Genomic DNA, 27,137 nt, shown 5'->3' on the forward strand with positions numbered 1-27,137 from the left:
TCAATAAATTTCCAGATTTCCTAGCTGGTTGTATGAAGTGTTTGGTAAATAACATTGTGAATAATGATGGGGCTCTTTCCCAATGATAACATCTTACTTTTATTTTAAACACATAACATGGTTAACTTTCCTTTTTAACCAATAAACGAACATACTTTTGTTTTTTTTTTCACAAAATAGTTCATACTTTCCTTTTATCACAAAATAGAATCAAAATTTATTTTTTTCTTTCTTTTTTTCTTTTTTTTTGACAAAATAGCCTCATACTTTTTTTTTTCACAAAATAGCCTCACGATTTTTTTTCACATAATAGCATAATACTTTTGTTTTTTTTTTTTTTTTTCACAAAATAGCCTCAAAAATTTGTTTTTTTTTGTCACAAAATAGCCTCAAATTTTCAATTTTTTTCAAAAAATAACCTCATACTTTCGTGAGTTAAAAATGAAAGTATGATGCTATTGTGGGTTAAAAACGAAAGTATGATGATATTGTAGGTGAAAAACAAAAATATAACGCAATTGTGGCTGAAAAACAAAAATATGATGCTATTGTGGGTTAAAAGTGAAAGTATGATAAGTACATTTCTATTTCAGCCCAATCCACCAAAAAAAAGTTTCCTATACACTGTCAACTTATACATTTCGTCTAAAAAACGATAAAAATTGTGTCCTAACTAATACATGATTACATAATTCAATACAATCTTCAGCTTCTTTGGTGTCTCCGTGCAACCCAAGATCTTTCAATGTTAATCACCTGCACAAAATAAATTGGGTTAAATAAAACTGAATTGCTTTTAATTTTCAAATAATTACAAACACTAACAAGTCGCAAGTCATTAAAAGATGAGCACAATTTTCCTTCTTATTATTAAGGCTTTAGTCTTTAATACAATGTAAAGAATGGTTGTACAAAAGCTACAATATGATCAACATTCCAAACCCTTGTAACTAGAATTTTCATTTTTCATCCATTCAACCTACTGTGAGAAACACTTGGTAAAGATACTAACATTGAAGGATTTCAAAACAGTGGTAAAAATACTGACATATATCTAACCGTGTAAATGATCTTCAAGTGATCCCAGGGTCATAAACTCATAGCTTGGAGACGTTGATCTACATATGCACAATAACCTATCAAATTCACAAGATTTAGGTGACGTAACATGCTAAGCATAAGAACCTCCACCAAAAATAACAACAACAAACCCTTAAACATATAGCCATGCTATAATAAATAACGACAACAACAAACCATTATTTGTGTACATTACCAGCAAAAATGATGGGCTAATTGTAGTTTCAAGTATACAATCAGGTCCAAAGAACTTATTAGTCCTCTTCTTTGTGTATGATGCCCAATGATAATCGAACACCCAGTGGAGATAAAAAAAAATTATGAACACCACATAGTTTGTAACCACCAACCAGATACATAATTCTATGAGTGAAGTTGGGATGCTCAAAATCCAAGAAGGAGGTGTATAAACCCAACAAGGGTAAAAGGGTAACTCTCTACCCTTGTAGATCATTGCTTGGCTACTAAAATTGACATTTCTATGAACAAAACTTCACTCAGGCATTTAAACAAACAATTGGTGTACGTTACCAGCAACATTATATTTGAAAAGAATAATACACAGAAATTACCATAGAATTCACCTGGTATCATTCACAAACTTCAATCTAATGAAATTAGTATAAATTTAATTTAAATTTACTTAAGGCATAACAAGAACAAACTTCAGAAGATGAAATTGAAAAGCCTCATCCTGTGACTTGATTAACTAGAAAAAAATGATGATATAAACACATACCGCAATTCTAAATAGGATTCGAAAACCAACGCATACACGAAACCGCACAATCATGGAAGCATTCGAAAATTAGTAGAGCTCTAAAATTGATGGAAGAATCGAAGCCAAAATCACGAATCGAAACCTGTTATAAATCGATGGTGAATCAGCAAAACTCAAGAAACGATGGAGCTTCAGTGTTTTTAGGAAGGAGTCGGTAGTTGTTATATTTTAAGGAATGAAGTATTCATGTATCAATTTGAAACGAAGTTGATAAGCAAATAACCAAACGACACAATTTTAAGCATTGGGTACCTAATCTTATATACCCTTAAGGGTATATTCACTTTTCCCATATATATATATATATATATATATATATATATATATATATATATATATATATATATATATATATATATAACATCCATAAAATTTATAAAAATTTAAAACTTTTTCAAGCATCCAAAAACCATTACTTATTACAAAATGTTTTCAAAATATTTTATATCAGAGTATCCCATAAATCAAAATAATGAAATGTAAGGAGGTGCACGATCAAGCGTTCGCCTTCCCGCGATCATCCGAAGTACCTAAAACAAAATCCAAGTCTTCACACTTTTCAATGTTGGAATATCATTTCCTATAAGGAGTATGTCATCGACATACAATACTATAAAGACTACACTAATCCAACTGGCTTTGACATATATGCAAGACTTATCCTCACTTCTAGAAAATCCAAATTCATTGACCTTTTTATGAATGCAAAGATTCAAGCTATGCGATGCTTGTTTGAGTCCATAAATGGACCTCTCAAGCTTTCACATTTTATTAGAATATTTTGGATCAATGATGCCTTTATGATGTGTCATGCAGACATCCTCTATCAGTTTGTCATTAAGGAAAGCAATCTCCACATCCATTTGTCATATTTCATAAACATAGAAAGCAACTATGGCAAGTAATATTCTAATAGATTTAATATTTGTCACTGGTGAGAAGCTTTCCTCATAATAAATTCCTTGAGTTTGAGTACAACCTTTGCTACCAACCTAGATTTAAACGTGTGCACATTCCTATTCATGTCGGTCTTCTTCTTGAAGATCCATTTGCACCCAATAGTTTTAAGAACAAGTGTACAATCAACCCAAGTCTAAACTTGGTTATCATGCATGGATTGAATTTCAATTTCCATTCTCTCTTTCCATTTAGAAGCCTCAAAACTTTTCATCGATTCCCTATAGTTGGATACCATAGAATTTAGGAGGAAGAAAAACTCTATTAGATCTGCGAGGAGGTAGAGTTGGAATTATGCCAGTTTGTTTAATAGGTTGTTCAACCTTGAGTTGAGTACTAGTCTCAACTGCAGGTTCTTCGTTTAACTCTGAAATTTCTTCAAGATCAACTGGGGTCTCACCAACTTCTTTGGACACGAGCCCCCTCTCATGGCATAAGCCCCTTTGAGACACAAACACTTTGTTCTTAGAAGCATTATATAACAAGTATCCAAAAGACTTTTGAGGATAGCCCACGAGGTAATTGTTGGAAAGTGTGTCCAAGGTCATTAACTATTGGTAATATTTCTAATAATAACATGGTCCTTTTGGGTTACCGTCAAGACCCAAATTGAGTAGAATAAATCAGTGAGAAATTGGTTTATTAATTATTATGGTTAATAATTAATTAGAAACTAATTGGAAATCTATTTTGGGAATTAATTAACATTTCAATTAATCAAAGGGTTGAAATATTCAATTAATCAATAGTTGGTTGATCAGTAATATTCCACAACCCTAAGAAGAAGGCTGCTGAATCCCATAATGATTACTTTCGGTTAGACTGCAAGGTTACAAAAATACATAAGGCCAAAAATAAGTTGTGAAGATATAGTAGCTGCAGGACAAAACATGATACTATTCGTTATCTTATATAACTAATGTAAATAATTTTAGTTAGTTTTTTTTGTTAGTTTTCAGTATATACCCAATATTTTTATTAATAATTAGTATGATAATGGTTGGTTTTTGTTAAGATTTACATGTGTTAAAATATTAGCTTGACAAATTATTCCTATATAGCTAGTACGATCCTATCTTTTCCTTCCTACGTGTTTAGAGTTGATGATCCTATCATACATACTTATAAAGCTAGCATTTTTGCTTGAATCTCATTCATTTGAAACTCCCTTTTTTAACTTCCTCAAACCACATTCATTTGAAACCCCCTTTTTTTAACTAATACAACTCAAAAGTTTTCTTAATTATGATTTAACACTCATAAGTTTTATAACTTATATTATGTTTAATTAGCATTTAGTGAAAAGTTTAGTATAAAAAGGCCAATCTTTTGTGTCTTTTGTGTTATATAAAATCTTACATGTAAGAAGGATTTGAAGATATTGTGATTCAAAAGTTTTCATGTAGTTGAAGCATTCACGATCCAAATATGATGATTTGAAGAAATGAGTTATGTCGATCCAAATATGATGATTTGAAGAAATGGGTTATGTCGCATCGATGGTAATTGTAATATGATTTTTTCTTTCAACCAAAACAAATGAAGCTTTTCTATTCTTTCTTTATATTCAGTTTCTCATTTAATCTTTATATGTGATTTGTGTATATTACTCAATCTTGAATGTGACTCTCCAAACATCAATGTGTTGCTTGAAATATCTTTCTGATTCTTCTTTTTCAAGAAAAATATTTTGATTGGAAGTTAGTGAAGAATTGTCATCAAGTTTCTATTGTTGAATGATGTTAAATGAAGAAAGAAGATTCATAAAATGGATATAGATTTTTTTGTTTGAGCAAAGTTGACGAATGTTAGTTTTTCCTTTTGATGTAAATGTATGTTTATGTAACATCTTTATTTATATATCCAACTACCCAATGCTCTTATTTATTTTATTGTAGTTTTTCTATTTTGATTATGTTTATTTTCTATTATATTTTTTTTGGGTTATGCTACACAACATATTTAAAAGACAATATTTAAAAGATAACATAATTTTGAACATTTGATATATAATTATGATAGACTTATCATGATATGTTCTCCATATGAAAGTAATTTATCAATATTACTACGACAAGAATTACATATGACATTTACGAATATATATATATATATATATATATATATATATATATATATATTATATGTGTTTTGTTTAACATGTATATGCACCTATATACATAATAATTTTATAATTAAATATCTTTATGTTCTATAATTGAAGGGATTAAAATGATGCATCAAAACCAATTATTTACACGAATATAATAATAATAATAATAATAATAATAATAATAATAATAATAATAAATATACATTTCCAAGTACCACATTCATTTGAATGACCAAAACATATTTATAACAAGACTGCTATTTTACAACTTGTAGTGACAAATTCTAATATTATGTCCAATGTTTTTTTAAAACCAATTCAAATTGGGAACGAGAGTGGTTCAACAACAACCGATTTTATGCTAATATTTAGACCGGATCGAAGCAGAAGATTTCTTAACAAATTGGTTGAACCGGTGTGATAGATGCGTTAAAAAACGTTTGAACGGGTTTATTGGACTTTGATAGTTTGAACTGTTTTATTGGACTTGGATAGTTGGGTTTCACTTAGCCCATTAAGGTACATATCAAATAAAAATCTCGTTATAAAATGTGACATTTGACCGACTTTTTCGACCGTCGAACTACTTGTCACAGGGTTTTTCATGTAACAAATTAAATATAATATTTAATCAATTAAAAATAAACTTTATCACCTTATGTATTTATGTCTCACTTAATACCCAATACAAGGTAAATGTACGTATAACATAAAAAACCTATTATAAAAGATAACATTTGGCAACCGTTTTCAACTGTGGCATGACTTGTCACAGGTTTTTTCATGTTACAAATTTCAATATAAGATTTAATCACTTAAAATGAAACTTCAACACCTTATGGATAGCTTAGGCCTTAAGCAGTCCAAAGAACCTTCCAGAATAAAGGCATTGGACGAAATTAGATGGGCTCCCACTCTCAATTTCGTCCACCTCTTATATCCAAAGGATTCTCAGCCCAAATCAACTATCACACAATTTACAGTTCCAGTCCCCTTTATTTAATTAATCTCTTTTAGCCCCATAATTAATTCTTGTCTAATATTAATTGAACTATATGATTTCTCTTTTAACATATTATTCATATAACATATTAATAAATCATAATAACCTCTTTATTCATAAATCATCCTATCATGTTACTTTGGTGAAGGCAACTTAAAAGGACCATGCACAACCGGGTCAAATAATTACCAAATATAGTTATGGGCTTAGACACTAATCCAACAGTCTCCCACTTGGATAAGTCTAGTAACTACAAATGTAAATACAATCTGATTAGCAATCATAGCTCTCCAAGACGCTGTCAAACTCCGATCTTATCAGTAGCCTCTCCTTTAGATAAGGGCTCGTACAGTCCTCCGCTCTAGATATCGTGCGGACAATTACATGGAACATATTCATACTTATTATCGATCAGTTTGTTTCTTGATCTCAGATTCGTTTGACATAGAACATAATTGAACACATCAATTCAGTCATGACTGGGCCCGACACATAAGTCTAACCAAATCATCGAGGGGCCCTGATATCGCTTTTACCCTCTTAGGATAAAAGGAACATATAAACTTCGACTTATATGCATTTACTATTCACTAATCAAATTATACACAACAATGCGTTTTATAACATCAAGTTACTGATGCGTTTACGCATTATCAATGCACTACCAATTAGCAAACAATAAACCATATATCTAGGTTTAAAGACTATATGATATTATCGTCTTGCGATCACTCGTGATAAATTCCAGGAAGTGATTCCATCAAGCATGGGTTTATTCCAATGCTCAAATCTAATTCATAAGCACTCATGAACATTGTAGCCAACCTTTGCTATGTCCAATACACTTTAGACAATCTACACACCAATTCATGATAGTCTTCATTCATATCTACTTCCAACATATGAACGACTGTGGATCGTTCGAATAAATTTATTATTCAGGAAGTCAAAACATACAAAATGAAACAATAGGTAAACAATTAACATAAGGCAGTGACTTTACTAATAAATAATACCCATTTATTTAATCTTAGAATGTTTATTACAATTTATCTATTACACATTTCTAAACTATCTAATCTAATCTAATATCATCCTTCAACCTAATGCTCCTAGCGTGCTACAAGTGCTTAAACCTACTCAGTCCCTTCGTAAGCGGATTTACTGGGTTGTTCTCCGACGATACCATCTTCACTACGAGGAGTCCTTCTTCTACCTGATGTCGAATAAAGTGATATTTTCTGTTAATTTGTCGAGATCTGCCATGATCCCTCGGTTCCTTGGTCAAGGCAACTGCTCATTTGTTATCACATAAAATTTCCACAGTCTCCTGTATGGCTGGCACAACTCCAAGGTCTCCAATGAAGTTCTTCAACCATATTGCCTCCTTTGACGCTTCGCTTGTTGCAATGTACTATGATTCGCATGTTGAATCACCCACGGTCTCTTGCTTGGAACTTTTCCAAGTCACTGCTCCTCCATTAAGGGTAAAGACCCAGCCTGACTACGAACGGTAGTTGTCCTTGTCGGCCTGAAAACTGGAGTCACTGTTGAATTCTCCTACTACAATAGCTATCACACTAGCATCAAAGTTGCACCCTTTGAAGCTCTCTATGGACGTAAGTGCAGATCCCCTCTGTGCTGGGCTGAAGTGGGCGATACGCAACTAGCCAAGAACCAAATACCTGATAGTACTCTAACCGGTCTCGATATCATTCGAGAAACCACAAAAAAGATTGTCCAAATCCGGGAACGATTGAAAGCTTCCAGAGACAGGCATAAGAGTTATGTGGAAAAATGACGAAAACCCTTGGAATTCTAGGTTGGGGACCGTGTCATGTTAAAGGTCTCACCTTGGAAATGAATGACATGTTTCAGAAAACGTGAAACTAAATCCAAGATACATCGGACCATTCGAGATTCTTGCTAGAATTGGTATGGTTGCTTACAAACTCAATCTACTGCATGAACTCAGTAATATTCATCCCACTTTTCACATCTCTAATCTTAAGAAGTGTAAATCTGACAAGACTTTTGTAATCCCACTTGACGAAATCGTGTTAAACAAGAGTCTTCACTTTGTGGATGAACCGATCGAACTCATAGATAGGGAAATCAAAAGAACAAAACAAAGCCGTATACCAATAGTGAAGGTTCGTTGGAATGCCAAGCAGGGACCTGAATTCACTTGGGAACGGGAAGATCAAATGATACAAAAGTATCCACATCTTTTCCGTAAGTACCACTTTAGAAACAATTTTGGGACGAAATTCCCTCTAATGGGGGGATAATGTAACAACTCGTTCTTTTCAAACTGTAAAAGTCAACCAATGGTCAAATGATTAGAAACAAGTTGATTAAATAAAATTTTATAGCTACTTATGGGTATTTAGTCTTAGCATAAAAGGCTTTTAAATCAAAAAGTCAATTTTATTGGAAACCGAGAAATCTCGCAACTACTAAGACCTTCGCACCGAAACCCTCGCAAAGGCCACTTGTCTAGGACCGCAAACCCTTTTCGGCTGTAAACTCCTTAGACCACAATCATGTGAGGTAGCAGACCATTCTTAGCCGAAAACATATGAAGCCGACCTTGAGTTCTCGGCCGAAGATGCCTTTTCTCGGATGGAGTTCCCAACCGAAAACCCATATATATATATATATATATATATATATATATATATATATATATATATATATATATATATATATATATATATATATGTTTGTGTGTGTGTGTCCGAAAACAATAATCATTTTTCTTCTTTTGGGCGTAAACCTCACTTTTTCCTCTCAAGAACATAATCGAGAACATCCTTAGTTTTCTCTCAAATATCATGCCAAAATCACTTACAATTTCACTCTTGCGGTTCACTTCTAATACTCCTATTTGTAAGTGATTCTTACATCTTAGACTATTTCATAACATGTTTACCACTATATTCACCAATTATATATATATATATATATATATATATATATATATATATATATATATATATATATATATATATATATATATATATATATATATATATATATATATATATATATATATATATATCAAGGTTGTAAAAATCGCTCGACGGTAGTTCGACGGTCGACTGACGATAAACGATTAATTAGACTCGGCGGGGATTAATTGGAGACCCTAAGTTATTAAAAAAATTAATATTTCCTAAAAAATTAAGTATTTGGAAATTTTAAATTTTGAAATTTTAAAAATTTTAATATAATATTTTAAAATTTGAAAGCTAAAAAATTTAAAAATTTAAAATTTTGGTGTAATATGAGATTTTTTTTTGAATTTTTTTTAACTATTTCCTGCCTATGACCGTCGAGGACCGCCAAGGCTGCTAAGGACCGCCAAGTGTGAGTTTGAACGATTTTGACCAATTTCCGCAAAGCACCCTAATCGTAATTGGTTTGACGCTGCTAAGCGATTAATCGGCCGCCAATGCCGATTTCTACAACACTATATATATATATATATATATATATATATATATATATATATATATATATATATATATATATATATATATATATATATTGCGTGAAATGTTATTAGGATTCAGTTTTGTTATAGGTTCAAACTTGTGGAATTAACACTACTACACCGTATCTTCACTCGGATACTCACATAAGGTGAGTTCATACTCTTACGTTTTCATAAATTTTCACTATTTTAGGGGGGAATACAAGTGTAACACAATAAAATTTGTGTTATTATCTAAATGTTTTTAATATTTTATTAATTGTTGCCGTTGTTAAAAATATATTTATATATGTATAAATTGTATAATTGCGATTCAATAGGCTTAGAATTGATAATCTCCTCCATTTTCTGTTCCTTGTTTGGTTGTGGGCTTGAGGTAGAATTATTTATTCGGCTGTTTATTTAATGATAATTATATAAATATTATATTTATATAAGTATAAAATAATTTCAAACTTGTTAAACAAAAATATAAAATTTGCAAACTATTTTAGTACCATTTGGACGTAAATATTGAATTTCAAGGAGCAACCATATTACAGATTTTACAAATTAAATAAAGATTTTCATTACAGTAAAACACAAACATATAAACTATAATAGACATAGTTTATGAAACTTACATATTGTTTCCAAAGTTCAGATTACAAAACGGATAACAAATATATAAACTATAATAGGTATAGTTTATGGACCATATGCACTACTTTACATATTCATAATACATTACGGAAAACAAACATATGAACTATATTAAGTATAGTTTATGAGATATACTTACAGTTTATTCATTACAAAGTAACTTTTCATTATTCTACATGTAATCATCGATATAGCATTTGTGAGACATACTTCAAGTACTTATCTGAGTACCAACCAAGTCCTAAAATTATAATCAGAGTCTCCTGGAGGAAGAGCGTGACACTTGTGTATAGATATATACAGGACTGACAATCCCGCACTTGAGCTGCTTGCAACAGCTAGGCCGGTAGGCCTGAGGTGACAAATGTCGTACCGATTACGGCACCTGAAGAACGTCGTGTTCAGGCCATCTTAGGTCATATAGTATGGTTACAATAACTAACAATTTGACATTGAACAAAATGATTAGTGTATAAATAAGTAAACAACTTCACATAGTTTTATTTAATGATAAAACTATAATACAATATTTTACAAGTATAGTTGGTAAAACTAGACAATTACAAATACACGGTTTTCATACAGGTATATGTGACAACCGTCAAATTCTGGTCAAGTCAAAGTCAAATAAGGTCAACGAGTCAACTCATCTAACCCTTGCATATTAGGGTTTTCCTTATGTTTAAAGTTGTACAACTTGCTATTTTAATAAGAATTTATCACTTAGAAAGTTCGTACGTTTAGTAATTCTAAACCCTAATCGGGCTAAGTGATAAAACTGTTCGATAAAACACTATTTCATATCCTACGGGGACATGTAACACTCATAACAAGGCTAAACGGTGTTTACAAACCTTGCATTTCGAAGTTAAACACTCGCAAAGGTCACAAACGAAGTCTCTCTCAATCTCTTTTTATCAATCTCTCCTAAATCTCTCCAAGTATGTGAAATCTCTCCCAAATCTCTCTCTCATAACCTCCCTCAACTTTTTAAAATCATTCAAGGCGTCCCGACCCTTAACACAACTGAAAACCACTCAAAACGGGAAGATTATTCGAAAAACAACAAAAAGGGGGCGAAACCTCTTAAGAACCGAACCTCCCTTAGAAGCCGAAGCCTAAGAGGCGAAACCCCAAGAGCCGAAGCCGGAGCTCCCTCCCGGACCGAACCGCCAAGACCGAAACCCTCCTCACCTTCGCCCCTTCGCCTGCTTTCGCTTTCGGTCCCACAACGTGTTCGCCTGCAAGACTACTCGGACCAGACCTCTCCATCTCGGTTCTATTACATCAATCGAACCAGCCTTCGGTTCTAACCCTCTAGGGACCGAAACTTCGGCCAGACTTCGGAAATTTTCGTTTTCTTCACGGTTTTCGACCTCAACTCCATTTTAAGCCTGTTTTTCATGATTTTAATGCGGGATTTTCACCCAAACTTATATTTTGACATATGAGAACCCATACTTCCATAATTTAATCACATTTTGAGGGTAATCATTATCTAAGATTAAAAATATAGTGGGTAAGATATTTAGGTGGAGTGTTGACTTATCCTTTGGGCAAGGACACAAGTTACTTCCCATACCCACTCCATGACCATTCCCAGTCACTATTCACCCATACCTAGTCAATCATTGTCCTTTTTACACTTATTTCCAGCCATAATCTTGATCAAAGGCTAGAAGGATCCTTATCTCTCCTCCCATTTCACTCATTTTTCTCCAAAAAGCAAAACCCATTCTCTCTCACTTCCTCTCACCAAGAATTCGAGATTCAAGGCTGATCTTGAGCTCTTCACACACCTTTGGTAAGTAAATCTCTTCCCACACTTGATTTCCTTACATTTCTTCACTCAAATCATGAGTTCCTTACACAAATATCATCATATTTGTGTTAGATCTTCAAATCTTCAAGCATCATCTAAAGTGTTCTTGAGTTTAACACTTCTCTTCTTTATCATCCATTCACTGAAACCACACAAGGTGAGTTCATACCCCTATCTTTTCATTTTTTTTCTTAAGTTTTAAGGGGCGCAAATACAAGTTAAAACACCAAGAACACAACTAAACTCAAACATCAGCTCTTTACAGAAAAGTTAATGTTCATTCACGGACTGTTTTGAACATCTTAAACTTTTTAGTTTTCAAAACTGTGTTAGATGAAAATAGTTTAGGTTTATACCTTTAAAATGACTACTTGCACATATTCACACGATGTTTCTATAATTTTTGGTGAGTTTTACAAAACTGCCTATCACTGTAGCTATGAATTCAGACCAGTCTGTGAATATGAATGTTTTCACACCAGTTAGAGACTTCTAAAAATCATAATAAAATTTATGAACAAACTAGCACATTTTCTAAACTCTCAGAGTTTACGAATCTAGTTTTTGACTCCGTATGATTTTTCTATAATTATTCCAAGTACAGGAACGGAAGTGATAAAACTAGCAAATTGTTAATAACTCATTTACACCTTGTAATTCGCTGAGCAAGGTGTGTATTATCATATATAAATACATGTTGGTTATATTACATGTCTTTTACCTCATTATAAAGGTTTACATCATATACAAAGAGGATTTCAACCATTACAAAATGTTTTGATAAGCTATAATAAGTATAGTTTATGTTTCCACTAACACAACAACCACATTCGGAAGATTTTATTCCCATAGAAAAAGGTTTTACATTCACGCACACTATACGTAAACTTGTTAACGTAAATTGTGAGACATTCTTCTCAGTACTCCTAGAGTACAGGTTAAAATTCCTAGTAGTTATAACCAGAGTCTCTTGTAGGGAGAACGTGATAGTCGTGTATAGATCTATATTGGGTCTAACAAACCCACACCTGAGCTGCATGCAACAGCTAGACCGACAGGTCTGAGGTGACAAGCGTCATTATCTTTTTCGACGCCTAAGAAACGTCATGGCAGGTTCATTAGTCATAGTATGGTTATTGCGACTCACATAGGGAGTTAATAACACATAAAGTTTACGGGGGGTTTTCTCAAATCAAAAAGGGTTTTATGTCGATTTTAAATTACTTTTTATATTAATAAGTATGGATATTACTTGTACATTTCGGTCTTGGTATTTAAGACTACACATCACTCTTGTAAGGAAAATATTGGATTTTTCTTGGTAAAACACAACTCATTACAAAGATCGGTTTCCAAACTCTTTATCTAAAAAGATTATGAACTCATCAATTTGATTGTTGACATTTTTTTTTCAAAACTACTTGTATTCGCAGGAAATCAACGAAACCAAGTAATCACAAGCTTTTGAGGATGGAACGCTACGACATCGAATAACTATTTTTACATCATGTGTAATCAATTATTGAAATATGTAACATTTGAAACCATGTAATTCTTTTCCGATTATATTTGTGATTGGTTGTATTGCTTTGATCACTATTATACTCGTTGTTATGATACTATACATGAAGTCCGCCATCCCTGGACGTTTCCGCCATCCTTGGTTTGGGGGTGTGACAGATAATTACAGATTACTACTTCAATACAAAGAAAACATATTTTTCATGGTTTCAAGTGAACTAAATTACATTTTACTACTTTAGAGTACCATAACATTCACACGTTTTTGCTTACAACATACTGCAACAGAAAATATAGGATTTTTTGGAAAAACATACTTACATTATCAAGGAATAGAAAATAGATTTTAGTTACAAACATGCTTATGAACTCACCAACTTAATTATTAACACCCTCTTCAAAACTACTTGTATTTTTAGGAAATCAGTAGATAGATACATCCACAGATTTTTAAGAAGACGGAGCTTCATAGATTCATGTCTTTTAAGTTTTGATATACATTTTGGTGTCATGTATACAATGACTTGAACACATATGTAAATACTTATACTTTTTCCATACATGGTTGTTGTACTTTGATTACTATTATGCAATTGTTGTGATATTGTACATAACGTCCTCCGCCCCCGAACGTTTCCGCCGTTCGGGTTTGGGGGTGTGACATTGTTATGGTATTTTGAGTATTTGAATGTATGAATCTTATATTATTGAGTATTTTAACATCAATGGATGTAATTGAATTTGACTATTATTATAATTTTGTTTGCGTTTTTTTTGCATTAATTTTTAACAAAAAAATTGGATATGTTTTAAATTAAAATTTCATATAGTAACAAATTTTGTTGGAATTATATTAAAAAAAAACTGGTAAAAAATCATAGAAAAATTTGTAGGAAACAAATTTTCTATTGGAAATAAAATCCAATAAAGTTTGTAGGTATTCTGTAGGAAAAACAGTTGGTAGGTATTCTATACGAAAATTAGTTGGTAGGTATTTTGTAGAAAACACAGTTGGTAGGTATTCTGTAGGAAAATAATCCGTAGGTACTTTGTAGGTGTTGCGTAGCAAAAAAAAACCCGTAGGTACTTTGTAGTAAACGTGTTCCGTAGGTGTTCCGAAGGTAAATTTGTAACAGAATATTCCGTAGGAAAGTTTGTAGGTAACTTGTAGGAAAAAATTACCCACGAGGGTTTTTCCTACAGTCCGTTTTTTGTAGGAATTCTGTAGGTAACGGCTTTCTCCAACGGATTTCCTAGAAATACTCCGGCAGGTAATTCCCTAGTTTTCTAGTAGTGACTTTGGTTCCTTGGTTTGTCATGGCACATTAATTTCTCCACCCAAGTCCACAATTTACACACAATTCTAGATGCGAATATTCCAAAATAATGTGAACAATTGATTGATTTGTTGGAGTGATCAAATTAACTAACGTAGTATTAAAAAACGATCAAGACGATTCACTCTGTTGTTTTCTCAATCGTGATATATATTTTAATGGATTAGTAATATATGAAGATGACACCAAACAATATATTATAAGTGGGGATTAGGTGGGGAAGGATGCATCTTAATTAACATGACTTTTGTCTGTACTAGAAGTAAATTCCAACTCTCTAGCTTAAATATGTAAGAAGATGCGAAAGAAATAAACTAATAATAAGTCAATATTATTTTAGCATACAATTGGCAGGCTAAGCCTCTAATTAAATCCAAACCCATTAGGATCACATGTATGTACCCCCTACTATTATTAACAATCCCTGGTTTCCAGCTAAGAACAACTAATTAACACATATTTAAACATGAGTTCAACAAGAATATATAGGAAAAGACACTGAATTAAGATAATCATAATTAAGTTGTACCATTATAATTCCAGTAAAGCTTATAATTATAAGTAGGGCCGGATAGGTTGGGAAGGATACCATCTCCCATGGATCTTGGAAGTTGTTTCATGAAGCAAACATATAGCTTAACATGGTAATAAAGTTCGGATCAGATATGATATATACAAAGACTATCTTACTCGCTTGATAATTTGACATGGCCATTGTGTTTGGGACAAGAAGCGGAGTTTGTTTGTGTGTAAAGTAATTAATTAACCTAGGCTAATGATCCTCGTATTAAGAAGTGAAATAGGAAATAAGATAAAAAGACACAAACAAAAACACTTATATTAATGAGTCATATATCTAGTATATATCTTGTAGATTCAGTTGTTACAATTATGTAACTCCCAAAGATATTCAAAATATCAATTTGCAGATCTTGTGCCACGAGTAATAAATTAACATCAATAGCTAGATACCGTAAGTCTAAATAAAATATATGGTACGTACTAGTCACATCACCAAATTAAGTGGCTCTATATATGATCAGGTGTTACTGCAATCTTCCACCTATCTCCACCGACTCTTCATTGAGCAAGAGATACATTTTTCTAAAATGCAGGAATACATGTAGAAAAAATATAAAAGTGTTGGGTTTAATATAGCCTAGTGAGTATACACGCTTATAAGTTATAACTTTTCAGTATATAAGCCATCGATTAACAAACAAGTTGTATAATTTGACATCAACTAAACGATAATATTACAAATGGGGATTAGGGGGGATGATATCATCTCCTAGTTGTAACAAGGTATATAGAAATATAACACAACAAGTTGTATAATTTGACATCAACTAAACGATAATATTACAAATGGGGATTAGGGGGGATGATGTCATCTCCTATGCATCATCGATATTGTCTCATGACTTAAAAAGCAATCACCTGTACGTGGCTTTCGTCAGCACAAGAAGACAAATCCATCTTTGTAGCTTAAATATGCAAGTAGATGGAATATGGATTCACAGAAAAAAAAACATACAAAAATGACAAGCTCAAGCAATAATCCACATGTCACAACCGAAAATTACTCATATCCATACCCATCAAATCTTTCTGCAACAAGTTTTACTAGTGTGAAGCTGAGTGGTAGGGACAACTAGTGGAAATCACAGATGCTATGCCTCCTAAGAAGTCATGGTATGTTTCGTTACACAGATGAAACTCCTGTAAGCAGTCAACCCAGTATCTACGGGAAGGAGAAAGTGGGTGGCCATCAATGGCTGTGGACAAAATCAAATGACACCGTTATCAAAGGTTGGATTCTTGGTTCTCTCTCTCAGGAACCACTCAGGTATGTTTTGAATAGTCTCACAGAAAAACGCGATGAAAGCAATCGATGCGATCAACACAATGAACGTGATGATCAACCAGCAGATTCTGATTTTAGTGCGAAAGATGTTTGGGATGAACTGCAGACTATCTATGGTCCTTCAAGTAAACAGAGTCTTTTCTTTGCTAATATATCTTTATTTTAGTTGGTGATTTTACATAAATTCGATACTTTTATTTAATTATTATAATTACGATCCTCCAAGCACAAATATGCATCTCATTGCTTTTTTTTTATTCCTCTTTTGAAATCCCTTGTAATTTGATTAGAATATATAGCTCGAGCACATTTTTTCTATATATCTTGTAGTTTTTGACCTTCATATAAAATACTAATTTAGATAAACAAGAAGAAGAACTACCTTATGATCAGAGAACAATCTTTGAAGCTATTTTATCAGGAAATTGGGAAGAAGTGGATGGCCTTTTGAACAATCGATCCTTTAAAGTTACAGTCGTTGACAAAGTCGCAAATAATGGCAACACGGCACTCCACATAGCAGTGGGTAATGTCACGGATCAGGAATTTTTAAGGAAATTGTTGGGGGTCACACCGGAGAACACACAACTATCTAATGTTCAAAATTCAGATGGAAGCACACTACTTCATGTTGCTGCTATGGTTGGCGACGTTATAGTTGCTGAGATGTTGGTGGCAAGAGAAGCAGCGTTGTTGTTCACCAAGGATAAAAAGCATAGGTTACCACTTGCCATAGCTCTTTTAAATCTGGATGAAAAGATGTCTCGATTTCTGAAGGATCAAATGATCAAATACAGAGAATGGAATACTGATGTGCTTTCAGGCATATCTGGTGATGAGCTTCTAGTTATTCTTATTTCTTCAAAACAATTTGGTAAGTGTCTATCGGGTTCAAATTCTAGTGGTTAAAACTCTGAACTACTTAATTTATACCACTAAATTTGGAATATATATGTAGAGAAAGCGAATGAATGGCTAAAGCCTCTCCATAAAACCAGATACTATAGTGACGCCGTGCTGATGGCTATAGCCCAAAATTTCCCATCTGAACTCAATGCATTGGAAAAATATATAGGTTTGTTGATTTGTTTTTCATCTTGATTCTCTATGTTTCCTTACCAAAATTTTATTATACACTCTCTAACAAATTTCCTCCACATTAGTTGTCTATGTTAAAAGGACAGATATAATACATCGGAGAGTAAAGGGCATTCTTAAAACTGCTTCTGATTATATGGTTAGTAGATGTGTTCCATTATGTGGTTCCTGTCTTCAAAAAATATTCAACTCATTCAGTACAGGTAGGTCATGATTTGATATCTATTTGATTTGCTGCAACACATAAAAATTATGTTTTGGCAACTTTTACCTTATTAGTTGCACATTCCATAATCCCATATGCATAATTCTAACAAACTTTCTATTACTTAATGCAGGGATTGAATGGATTATTATGTTTTTCCTGCTAATCCCTAAGATGTTAGGTAAGATGTATTAACAGTTACACCATCATTTTATAACCAAAAATAGAAGGGAAGAAGGTCTAATTCTTTGTTTGAGATGATCATTTGGGTCTATGTTGCAATGTGTATTTCTATTGAAGAGAGAGCTCGAGTTTATAACGACGCCATAAAGTTATTAAATCACGTATGTTCTTCCATACATGATAATTATCAGCCTATTTCTGAACACCATCGCTATTACAAGGATCCGATTTTCGAAGCAACAAGGCAAAATGCATACGAGGTTGTGCAACAAATTGTCCTCCGCTTCCCGAATGCAATTTGGAGTGCCAATGAAGATGGTCACAACATTGTTCAATATGCTGTGATAAATCGCTCGGAAAATGTGTACAATGTACTATATCAAATGAACAAACATAAGAACACTTATAAAACAATTAAAGACCCTTCTCAGAACAACCTTTTGCATTTGGCTGCAAGATTGGCACCTGCCAGCAGATTGAATCTAATATCAGGTGCAGCTTTACAAGTACAACATGAACTAAAGTGGTTTAAGGTAAGAATCCCTGATGATTCAGAATTTTAATTTTATTTGGTATCCTTATGTTATAGGACTCAACATTATTTATCAGGCATGGTTAACATATTGTAATATTGTAGGAAGTTAAAAGATTTGTAAGTCCTCTATGTATCACAGAAAAGAACTCTTTTGGCGAAACACCTGAAATGGTATTTACACGAGAACACAAGGAGTTGGTGATTGAGGGAGAAAAGTGGATCAAGACCACTGCAGAGTCTTACACCATTACAGTTGCATTAATAACCACCATTGTGTTTGCGGCAGCTATTACAGTGCCCGGAGGAAACAATCAGGATATGGGGATACCACTTTTTACTAACAACCCAGCCTTCACAATATTTGCAATATCAGATGCCATATCATTATTCACAGCTGTTACTTCATTGCTAATATTCTTGTCGATTCTCACCACACGTTTTGCTCAGCAGGACTTTCTCTACAAGTTGCCAACAAAGTTAATGGTTGGTTTGGTCATGTTGTTGACCTCAACTACAGCCATGATAGTAGCTTTTGGTGCTACGCTATATCTTGTATTTGGCCAAGGGAACTCGAAGATTCTTATTCCAATAGTTGTGCTGACATGCCTATCAATTATTTCTTTTGTAATCCTGCAATTTCCTCTCATTAGAGACTTGATGACTGCCAGATTTGGTCGTAGTATTTTTGGTAAGAAAAGAGATGAACCCTTCTATTAAGTCTTCTTTCCCAGTTATAGAATGGTGGACTCAATAGAGTTCAAAAATGATTAAAAGTATTGAGTAATTTTGAATTGGATATATGTTGTCACTACTTTGTAATATGACACTTGCTTAATTTGAGAAATTAAATATTCGCATGATGGTGAAATTTGTAAATGACATGTTCCTATTTAGCGTACGTCTCTCTCTCTCTCTCTCTCTCTCTCTCTCTCTCTCTCCCTCTTTATATATATATATATATATATATATATATATATATATATATATATATATATATATATATATATATATATATAGAGAGAGAGAGAGAGAGAGAGAGAGAGAGAGAGAAGTGTGAATATACCCTTGATGGTATATAAGATTAGGTACCCAAATAACTATCCGACGTCGTTTGAAGTAAACGAGGCCTTACATTCTTCCTCATACCTTATCCCATATCATCTGATAGAACTCAAAAACGGAATCGATCATGAAATACTCTCTTCCACTCCTATTACGAAGATGGGTGTTTGTTGTGACTCCTTCGAATCTTCCCAACTTACTGAATCACAAAGAATCATCTTATTTACATTGGAAGTTTTTGTTATCATCGTATTGTTCTTAATTTGTTCTAGTTAATCAAGCAAAGTGGGTTTATTTCAATTGGTTCTGGCAGACAAGGCTTACACCCTAACGACCGAAGGAGTGAACGACTTACGACTTCCATTCGTCAGCAAGAAATCAAACGACTTCCTTTTCTCAAGACAACCAACTGTTTGATTTCTTCTCCCAAATTTTTCTTCCAAATTTTCTGATTTAATCTGAAGCTTGCATTCAGAAACCTAGAACTTGAAATTTGTTTGATTTGTTATTGCTGGAAGTTTGATCTTTGAAGAATTGAGACTAATTCACGTGGAGTCAAAATTGATTTTTTATGTGAAGTTGTGATTTGTGAATCTCACATGTTTTTTCATTTGCAACCATATTAAAAGAAGCCCACCAAGTGTTCGACAAAATGTCATCTCCTATAATAACACTATTTTTTCATTTTTCATATGAATCAAATTGTATGTTTTCCTCTATATTCGAAAGTTAAGTTGTACCCTTTTCTTCTATGGCATTGGTGTTGGATTAAAAGTGAATGCACAAACTCATCTTGCTCCTGTGTTAGCAACTGCAGTCAAGGTAATAACCAATAAAAAGCTCACGAGGGAGAGCTTTTTCAATAGTGTAGTGTCTAGTGGGATCTATAGTTTACAACCAATAAAAAAACTAAACCTAAGAGTTTATTTAATCATTTTGTTGGGGCCATATGCATCTTTTATTATTTATAATTTATGAAAAAAGCTTCATAATTATTTTTCCTATTATGTAGGTATTTTGAGCTTTTAATTTTGTTGACATTGCATAATATTTCCATTTTTCATGCTTCAACAATTTTATGTTGTATATATATGAAGAAGACGAATATCAATTGAACTAATAGATTGTTACGTGGTGAAAGATGCAGCTGAGTTGTCTTTATATTTACCTTTCCAGGGATTCCCACTATAAGTCCCAGTAGAAGCTTTGATTAGGGACTACCATGTTACGCGAATCCCCAATGAAGGTGGTGAAAAGCAAAACACGGATGTACAAACACCATTGTATATTGATATAAGTTTTATTGTTTTAATGAATTTTGAGTGTAAAACTAACTTTCCAGATTTTTTAATGAAATGTAAATCAATAAATTTCCAGATTTCCTAGCTGGTTGTATGAAGTGTTTGGTAAATAACATTGTGAATAATGATGGGGCTCTTTCCCAATGATAACATCTTACTTTTATTTTAAACACATAACATGGTTAACTTTCCTTTTTAACCAATAAACGAACATACTTTTGTTTTTTTTTTCACAAAATAGTTCATACTTTCCTTTTATCACAAAATAGAATCAAAATTTATTTTTTTCTTTCTTTTTTTCTTTTTTTTTGACAAAATAGCCTCATACTTTTTTTTTTTCACAAAATAGCCTCACGATTTTTTTCACATAATAGCATAATACTTTTGTTTTTTTTTTTTTTTCACAAAATAGCCTCAAAAATTTGTTTTTTTTTGTCACAAAATAGCCTCAAATTTTCAATTTTTTTCAAAAAATAACCTCATACTTTCGTGAGTTAAAAATGAAAGTATGATGCTATTGTGGGTTAAAAACGAAAGTATGATGATATTGTAGGTGAAAAACAAAAATATAACGCAATTGTGGCTGAAAAACAAAAATATGATGCTATTGTGGGTTAAAAGTGAAAGTATGATAAGTACATTTCTATTTCAGCCCAATCCACCAAAAAAAAGTTTCCTATACACTGTCAACTTATACATTTCGTCTAAAAAACGATAAAAATTGTGTCCTAACTAATACATGATTACATAATTCAATACAATCTTCAGCTTCTTTGGTGTCTCCGTGCAACCCAAGATCTTTCAATGTTAATCACCTGCACAAAATAAATTGGGTTAAATAAAACTGAATTGCTTTTAATTTTCAAATAATTACAAACACTAACAAGTCGCAAGTCATTAAAAGATGAGCACAATTTTCCTTCTTATTATTAAGGCTTTAGTCTTTAATACAATGTAAAGAATGGTTGTACAAAAGCTACAATATGATCAACATTCCAAACCCTTGTAACTAGAATTTTCATTTTTCATCCATTCAACCTACTGTGAGAAACACTTGGTAAAGATACTAACATTGAAGGATTTCAAAACAGTGGTAAAAATACTGACATATATCTAACCGTGTAAATGATCTTCAAGTGATCCCAGGGTCATAAACTCATAGCTTGGAGACGTTGATCTACATATGCACAATAACCTATCAAATTCACAAGATTTAGGTGACGTAACATGCTAAGCATAAGAACCTCCACCAAAAATAACAACAACAAACCCTTAAACATATAGCCATGCTATAATAAATAACGACAACAACAAACCATTATTTGTGTACATTACCAGCAAAAATGATGGGCTAATTGTAGTTTCAAGTATACAATCAGGTCCAAAGAACTTATTAGTCCTCTTCTTTGTGTATGATGCCCAATGATAATCGAACACCCAGTGGAGATAAAAAAAAATTATGAACACCACATAGTTTGTAACCACCAACCAGATACATAATTCTATGAGTGAAGTTGGGATGCTCAAAATCCAAGAAGGAGGTGTATAAACCCAACAAGGGTAAAAGGGTAACTCTCTACCCTTGTAGATCATTGCTTGGCTACTAAAATTGACATTTCTATGAACAAAACTTCACTCAGGCATTTAAACAAACAATTGGTGTACGTTACCAGCAACATTATATTTGAAAAGAATAATACACAGAAATTACCATAGAATTCACCTGGTATCATTCACAAACTTCAATCTAATGAAATTAGTATAAATTTAATTTAAATTTACTTAAGGCATAACAAGAACAAACTTCAGAAGATGAAATTGAAAAGCCTCATCCTGTGACTTGATTAACTAGAAAAAAATGATGATATAAACACATACCGCAATTCTAAATAGGATTCGAAAACCAACGCATACACGAAACCGCACAATCATGGAAGCATTCGAAAATTAGTAGAGCTCTAAAATTGATGGAAGAATCGAAGCCAAAATCACGAATCGAAACCTGTTATAAATCGATGGTGAATCAGCAAAACTCAAGAAACGATGGAGCTTCAGTGTTTTTAGGAAGGAGTCGGTAGTTGTTATATTTTAAGGAATGAAGTATTCATGTATCAATTTGAAACGAAGTTGATAAGCAAATAACCAAACGACACAATTTTAAGCATTGGGTACCTAATCTTATATACCCTTAAGGGTATATTCACTTTTCCCATATATATATATATATATATATATATATATATATATATATATATATATATATATATATATATATATATATATATATAACATCCATAAAATTTATAAAAATTTAAAACTTTTTCAAGCATCCAAAAACCATTACTTATTACAAAATGTTTTCAAAATATTTTATATCAGAGTATCCCATAAATCAAAATAATGAAATGTAAGGAGGTGCACGATCAAGCGTTCGCCTTCCCGCGATCATCCGAAGTACCTAAAACAAAATCCAAGTCTTCACACTTTTCAATGTTGGAATATCATTTCCTATAAGGAGTATGTCATCGACATACAATACTATAAAGACTACACTAATCCAACTGGCTTTGACATATATGCAAGACTTATCCTCACTTCTAGAAAATCCAAATTCATTGACCTTTTTATGAATGCAAAGATTCAAGCTATGCGATGCTTGTTTGAGTCCATAAATGGACCTCTCAAGCTTTCACATTTTATTAGAATATTTTGGATCAATGATGCCTTTATGATGTGTCATGCAGACATCCTCTATCAGTTTGTCATTAAGGAAAGCAATCTCCACATCCATTTGTCATATTTCATAAACATAGAAAGCAACTATGGCAAGTAATATTCTAATAGATTTAATATTTGTCACTGGTGAGAAGCTTTCCTCATAATAAATTCCTTGAGTTTGAGTACAACCTTTGCTACCAACCTAGATTTAAACGTGTGCACATTCCTATTCATGTCGGTCTTCTTCTTGAAGATCCATTTGCACCCAATAGTTTTAAGAACAAGTGTACAATCAACCCAAGTCTAAACTTGGTTATCATGCATGGATTGAATTTCAATTTCCATTCTCTCTTTCCATTTAGAAGCCTCAAAACTTTTCATCGATTCCCTATAGTTGGATACCATAGAATTTAGGAGGAAGAAAAACTCTATTAGATCTGCGAGGAGGTAGAGTTGGAATTATGCCAGTTTGTTTAATAGGTTGTTCAACCTTGAGTTGAGTACTAGTCTCAACTGCAGGTTCTTCGTTTAACTCTGAAATTTCTTCAAGATCAACTGGGGTCTCACCAACTTCTTTGGACACGAGCCCCCTCTCATGGCATAAGCCCCTTTGAGACACAAACACTTTGTTCTTAGAAGCATTATATAACAAGTATCCAAAAGACTTTTGAGGATAGCCCACGAGGTAATTGTTGGAAAGTGTGTCCAAGGTCATTAACTATTGGTAATATTTCTAATAATAACATGGTCCTTTTGGGTTACCGTCAAGACCCAAATTGAGTAGAATAAATCAGTGAGAAATTGGTTTATTAATTATTATGGTTAATAATTAATTAGAAACTAATTGGAAATCTATTTTGGGAATTAATTAACATTTCAATTAATCAAAGGGTTGAAATATTCAATTAATCAATAGTTGGTTGATCAGTAATATTCCACAACCCTAAGAAGAAGGCTGCTGAATCCCATAATGATTACTTTCGGTTAGACTGCAAGGTTACAAAAATACATAAGGCCAAAAATAAGTTGTGAAGATATAGTAGCTGCAGGACAAAACATGATACTATTCGTTATCTTATATAACTAATGTAAATAATTTTAGTTAGTTTTTTTTGTTAGTTTTCAGTATATACCCAATATTTTTATTAATAATTAGTATGATAATGGTTGGTTTTTGTTAAGATTTACATGTGTTAAAATATTAGCTTGACAAATTATTCCTATATAGCTAGTACGATCCTATCTTTTCCTTCCTACGTGTTTAGAGTTGATGATCCTATCATACATACTTATAAAGCTAGCATTTTTGCTTGAATCTCATTCATTTGAAACTCCCTTTTTTAACTTCCTCAAACCACATTCATTTGAAACCCCCTTTTTTTAACTAATACAACTCAAAAGTTTTCTTAATTATGATTTAACACTCATAAGTTTTATAACTTATATTATGTTTAATTAGCATTTAGTGAAAAGTTTAGTATAAAAAGGCCAATCTTTTGTGTCTTTTGTGTTATATAAAATCTTACATGTAAGAAGGATTTGAAGATATTGTGATTCAAAAGTTTTCATGTAGTTGAAGCATTCACGATCCAAATATGATGATTTGAAGAAATGAGTTATGTCGATCCAAATATGATGATTTGAAGAAATGGGTTATGTCGCATCGATGGTAATTGTAATATGATTTTTTCTTTCAACCAAAACAAATGAAGCTTTTCTATTCTTTCTTTATATTCAGTTTCTCATTTAATCTTTATATGTGATTTGTGTATATTACTCAATCTTGAATGTGACTCTCCAAACATCAATGTGTTGCTTGAAATATCTTTCTGATTCTTCTTTTTCAAGAAAAATATTTTGATTGGAAGTTAGTGAAGAATTGTCATCAAGTTTCTATTGTTGAATGATGTTAAATGAAGAAAGAAGATTCATAAAATGGATATAGATTTTTTTGTTTGAGCAAAGTTGACGAATGTTAGTTTTTCCTTTTGATGTAAATGTATGTTTATGTAACATCTTTATTTATATATCCAACTACCCAATGCTCTTATTTATTTTATTGTAGTTTTTCTATTTTGATTATGTTTATTTTCTATTATATTTTTTTTGGGTTATGCTACACAACATATTTAAAAGACAATATTTAAAAGATAACATAATTTTGAACATTTGATATATAATTATGATAGACTTATCATGATATGTTCTCCATATGAAAGTAATTTATCAATATTACTACGACAAGAATTACATATGACATTTACGAATATATATATATATATATATATATATATATATATATATATATATATATATATATATATATATATATATATATATATATATATTATATGTGTTTTGTTTAACATGTATATGCACCTATATACATAATAATTTTATAATTAAATATCTTTATGTTCTATAATTGAAGGATTAAAATGATGCATCAAAACCAATTATTTACACGAATATAATAATAATAATAATAATAATAATAATAATAATAATAATAATAAAAAATATACATTTCCAAGTACCACATTCATTTGAATGACCAAAACATATTTATAACAAGACTGCTATTTTACAACTTGTAGTGACAAATTCTAATATTATGTCCAATGTTTTTTTAAAACCAATTCAAATTGGGAACGAGAGTGGTTCAACAACAACCGATTTTATGCTAATATTTAGACCGGATCGAAGCAGAAGATTTCTTAACAAATTGGTTGAACCGGTGTGATAGATGCGTTAAAAAACGTTTGAACGGGTTTATTGGACTTTGATAGTTTGAACTGTTTTATTGGACTTGGATAGTTGGGTTTCACTTAGCCCATTAAGGTACATATCAAATAAAAATCTCGTTATAAAATGTGACATTTGACCGACTTTTTCGACCGTCGAACTACTTGTCACAGGGTTTTTCATGTAACAAATTAAATATAATATTTAATCAATTAAAAATAAACTTTATCACCTTATGTATTTATGTCTCACTTAATACCCAATACAAGGTAAATGTACGTATAACATAAAAAACCTATTATAAAAGATAACATTTGGCAACCGTTTTCAACTGTGGCATGACTTGTCACAGGTTTTTTCATGTTACAAATTTCAATATAAGATTTAATCACTTAAAATGAAACTTCAACACCTTATGGATAGCTTAGGCCTTAAGCAGTCCAAAGAACCTTCCAGAATAAAGGCATTGGACGAAATTAGATGGGCTCCCACTCTCAATTTCGTCCACCTCTTATATCCAAAGGATTCTCAGCCCAAATCAACTATCACACAATTTACAGTTCCAGTCCCCTTTATTTAATTAATCTCTTTTAGCCCCATAATTAATTCTTGTCTAATATTAATTGAACTATATGATTTCTCTTTTAACATATTATTCATATAACATA

The 27,137-nt window shown here is 32.0% G+C and overlaps 1 protein-coding gene across 2 annotated transcripts; it reads left to right on the top strand.

The window, feature by feature from the left end:
• The first annotated feature begins 16,279 nt into the window (after positions 1 to 16,279).
• Positions 16,280 to 19,509, top strand: LOC128127076 (uncharacterized). 2 transcript variants are annotated; one of them, XM_052765410.1, is made up of 8 exons: positions 16,280 to 16,747; positions 16,984 to 17,341; positions 17,420 to 17,496; positions 17,581 to 17,697; positions 17,786 to 17,923; positions 18,059 to 18,106; positions 18,226 to 18,641; positions 18,746 to 19,509. In XM_052765410.1, the coding sequence occupies exons 1-8, from the start codon at positions 16,426 to 16,428 to the stop codon at positions 19,358 to 19,360; spliced, it is 2,091 nt and encodes a 696-aa protein (XP_052621370.1). In that variant the 5' UTR covers positions 16,280 to 16,425; the 3' UTR covers positions 19,361 to 19,509. The 2 variants fall into 2 exon arrangements, with proteins under 2 accessions (XP_052621370.1, XP_052621369.1); XM_052765409.1 differs by having other exon boundaries at positions 16,984 to 17,496.
• The last annotated feature ends 7,628 nt before the right edge of the window (positions 19,510 to 27,137 follow it).

The sequence above is a fragment of the Lactuca sativa genome, chromosome 7, assembly GCF_002870075.4.
Source record: "Lactuca sativa cultivar Salinas chromosome 7, Lsat_Salinas_v11, whole genome shotgun sequence".
Taxonomy (NCBI): Eukaryota; Viridiplantae; Streptophyta; class Magnoliopsida; order Asterales; family Asteraceae; genus Lactuca; species Lactuca sativa.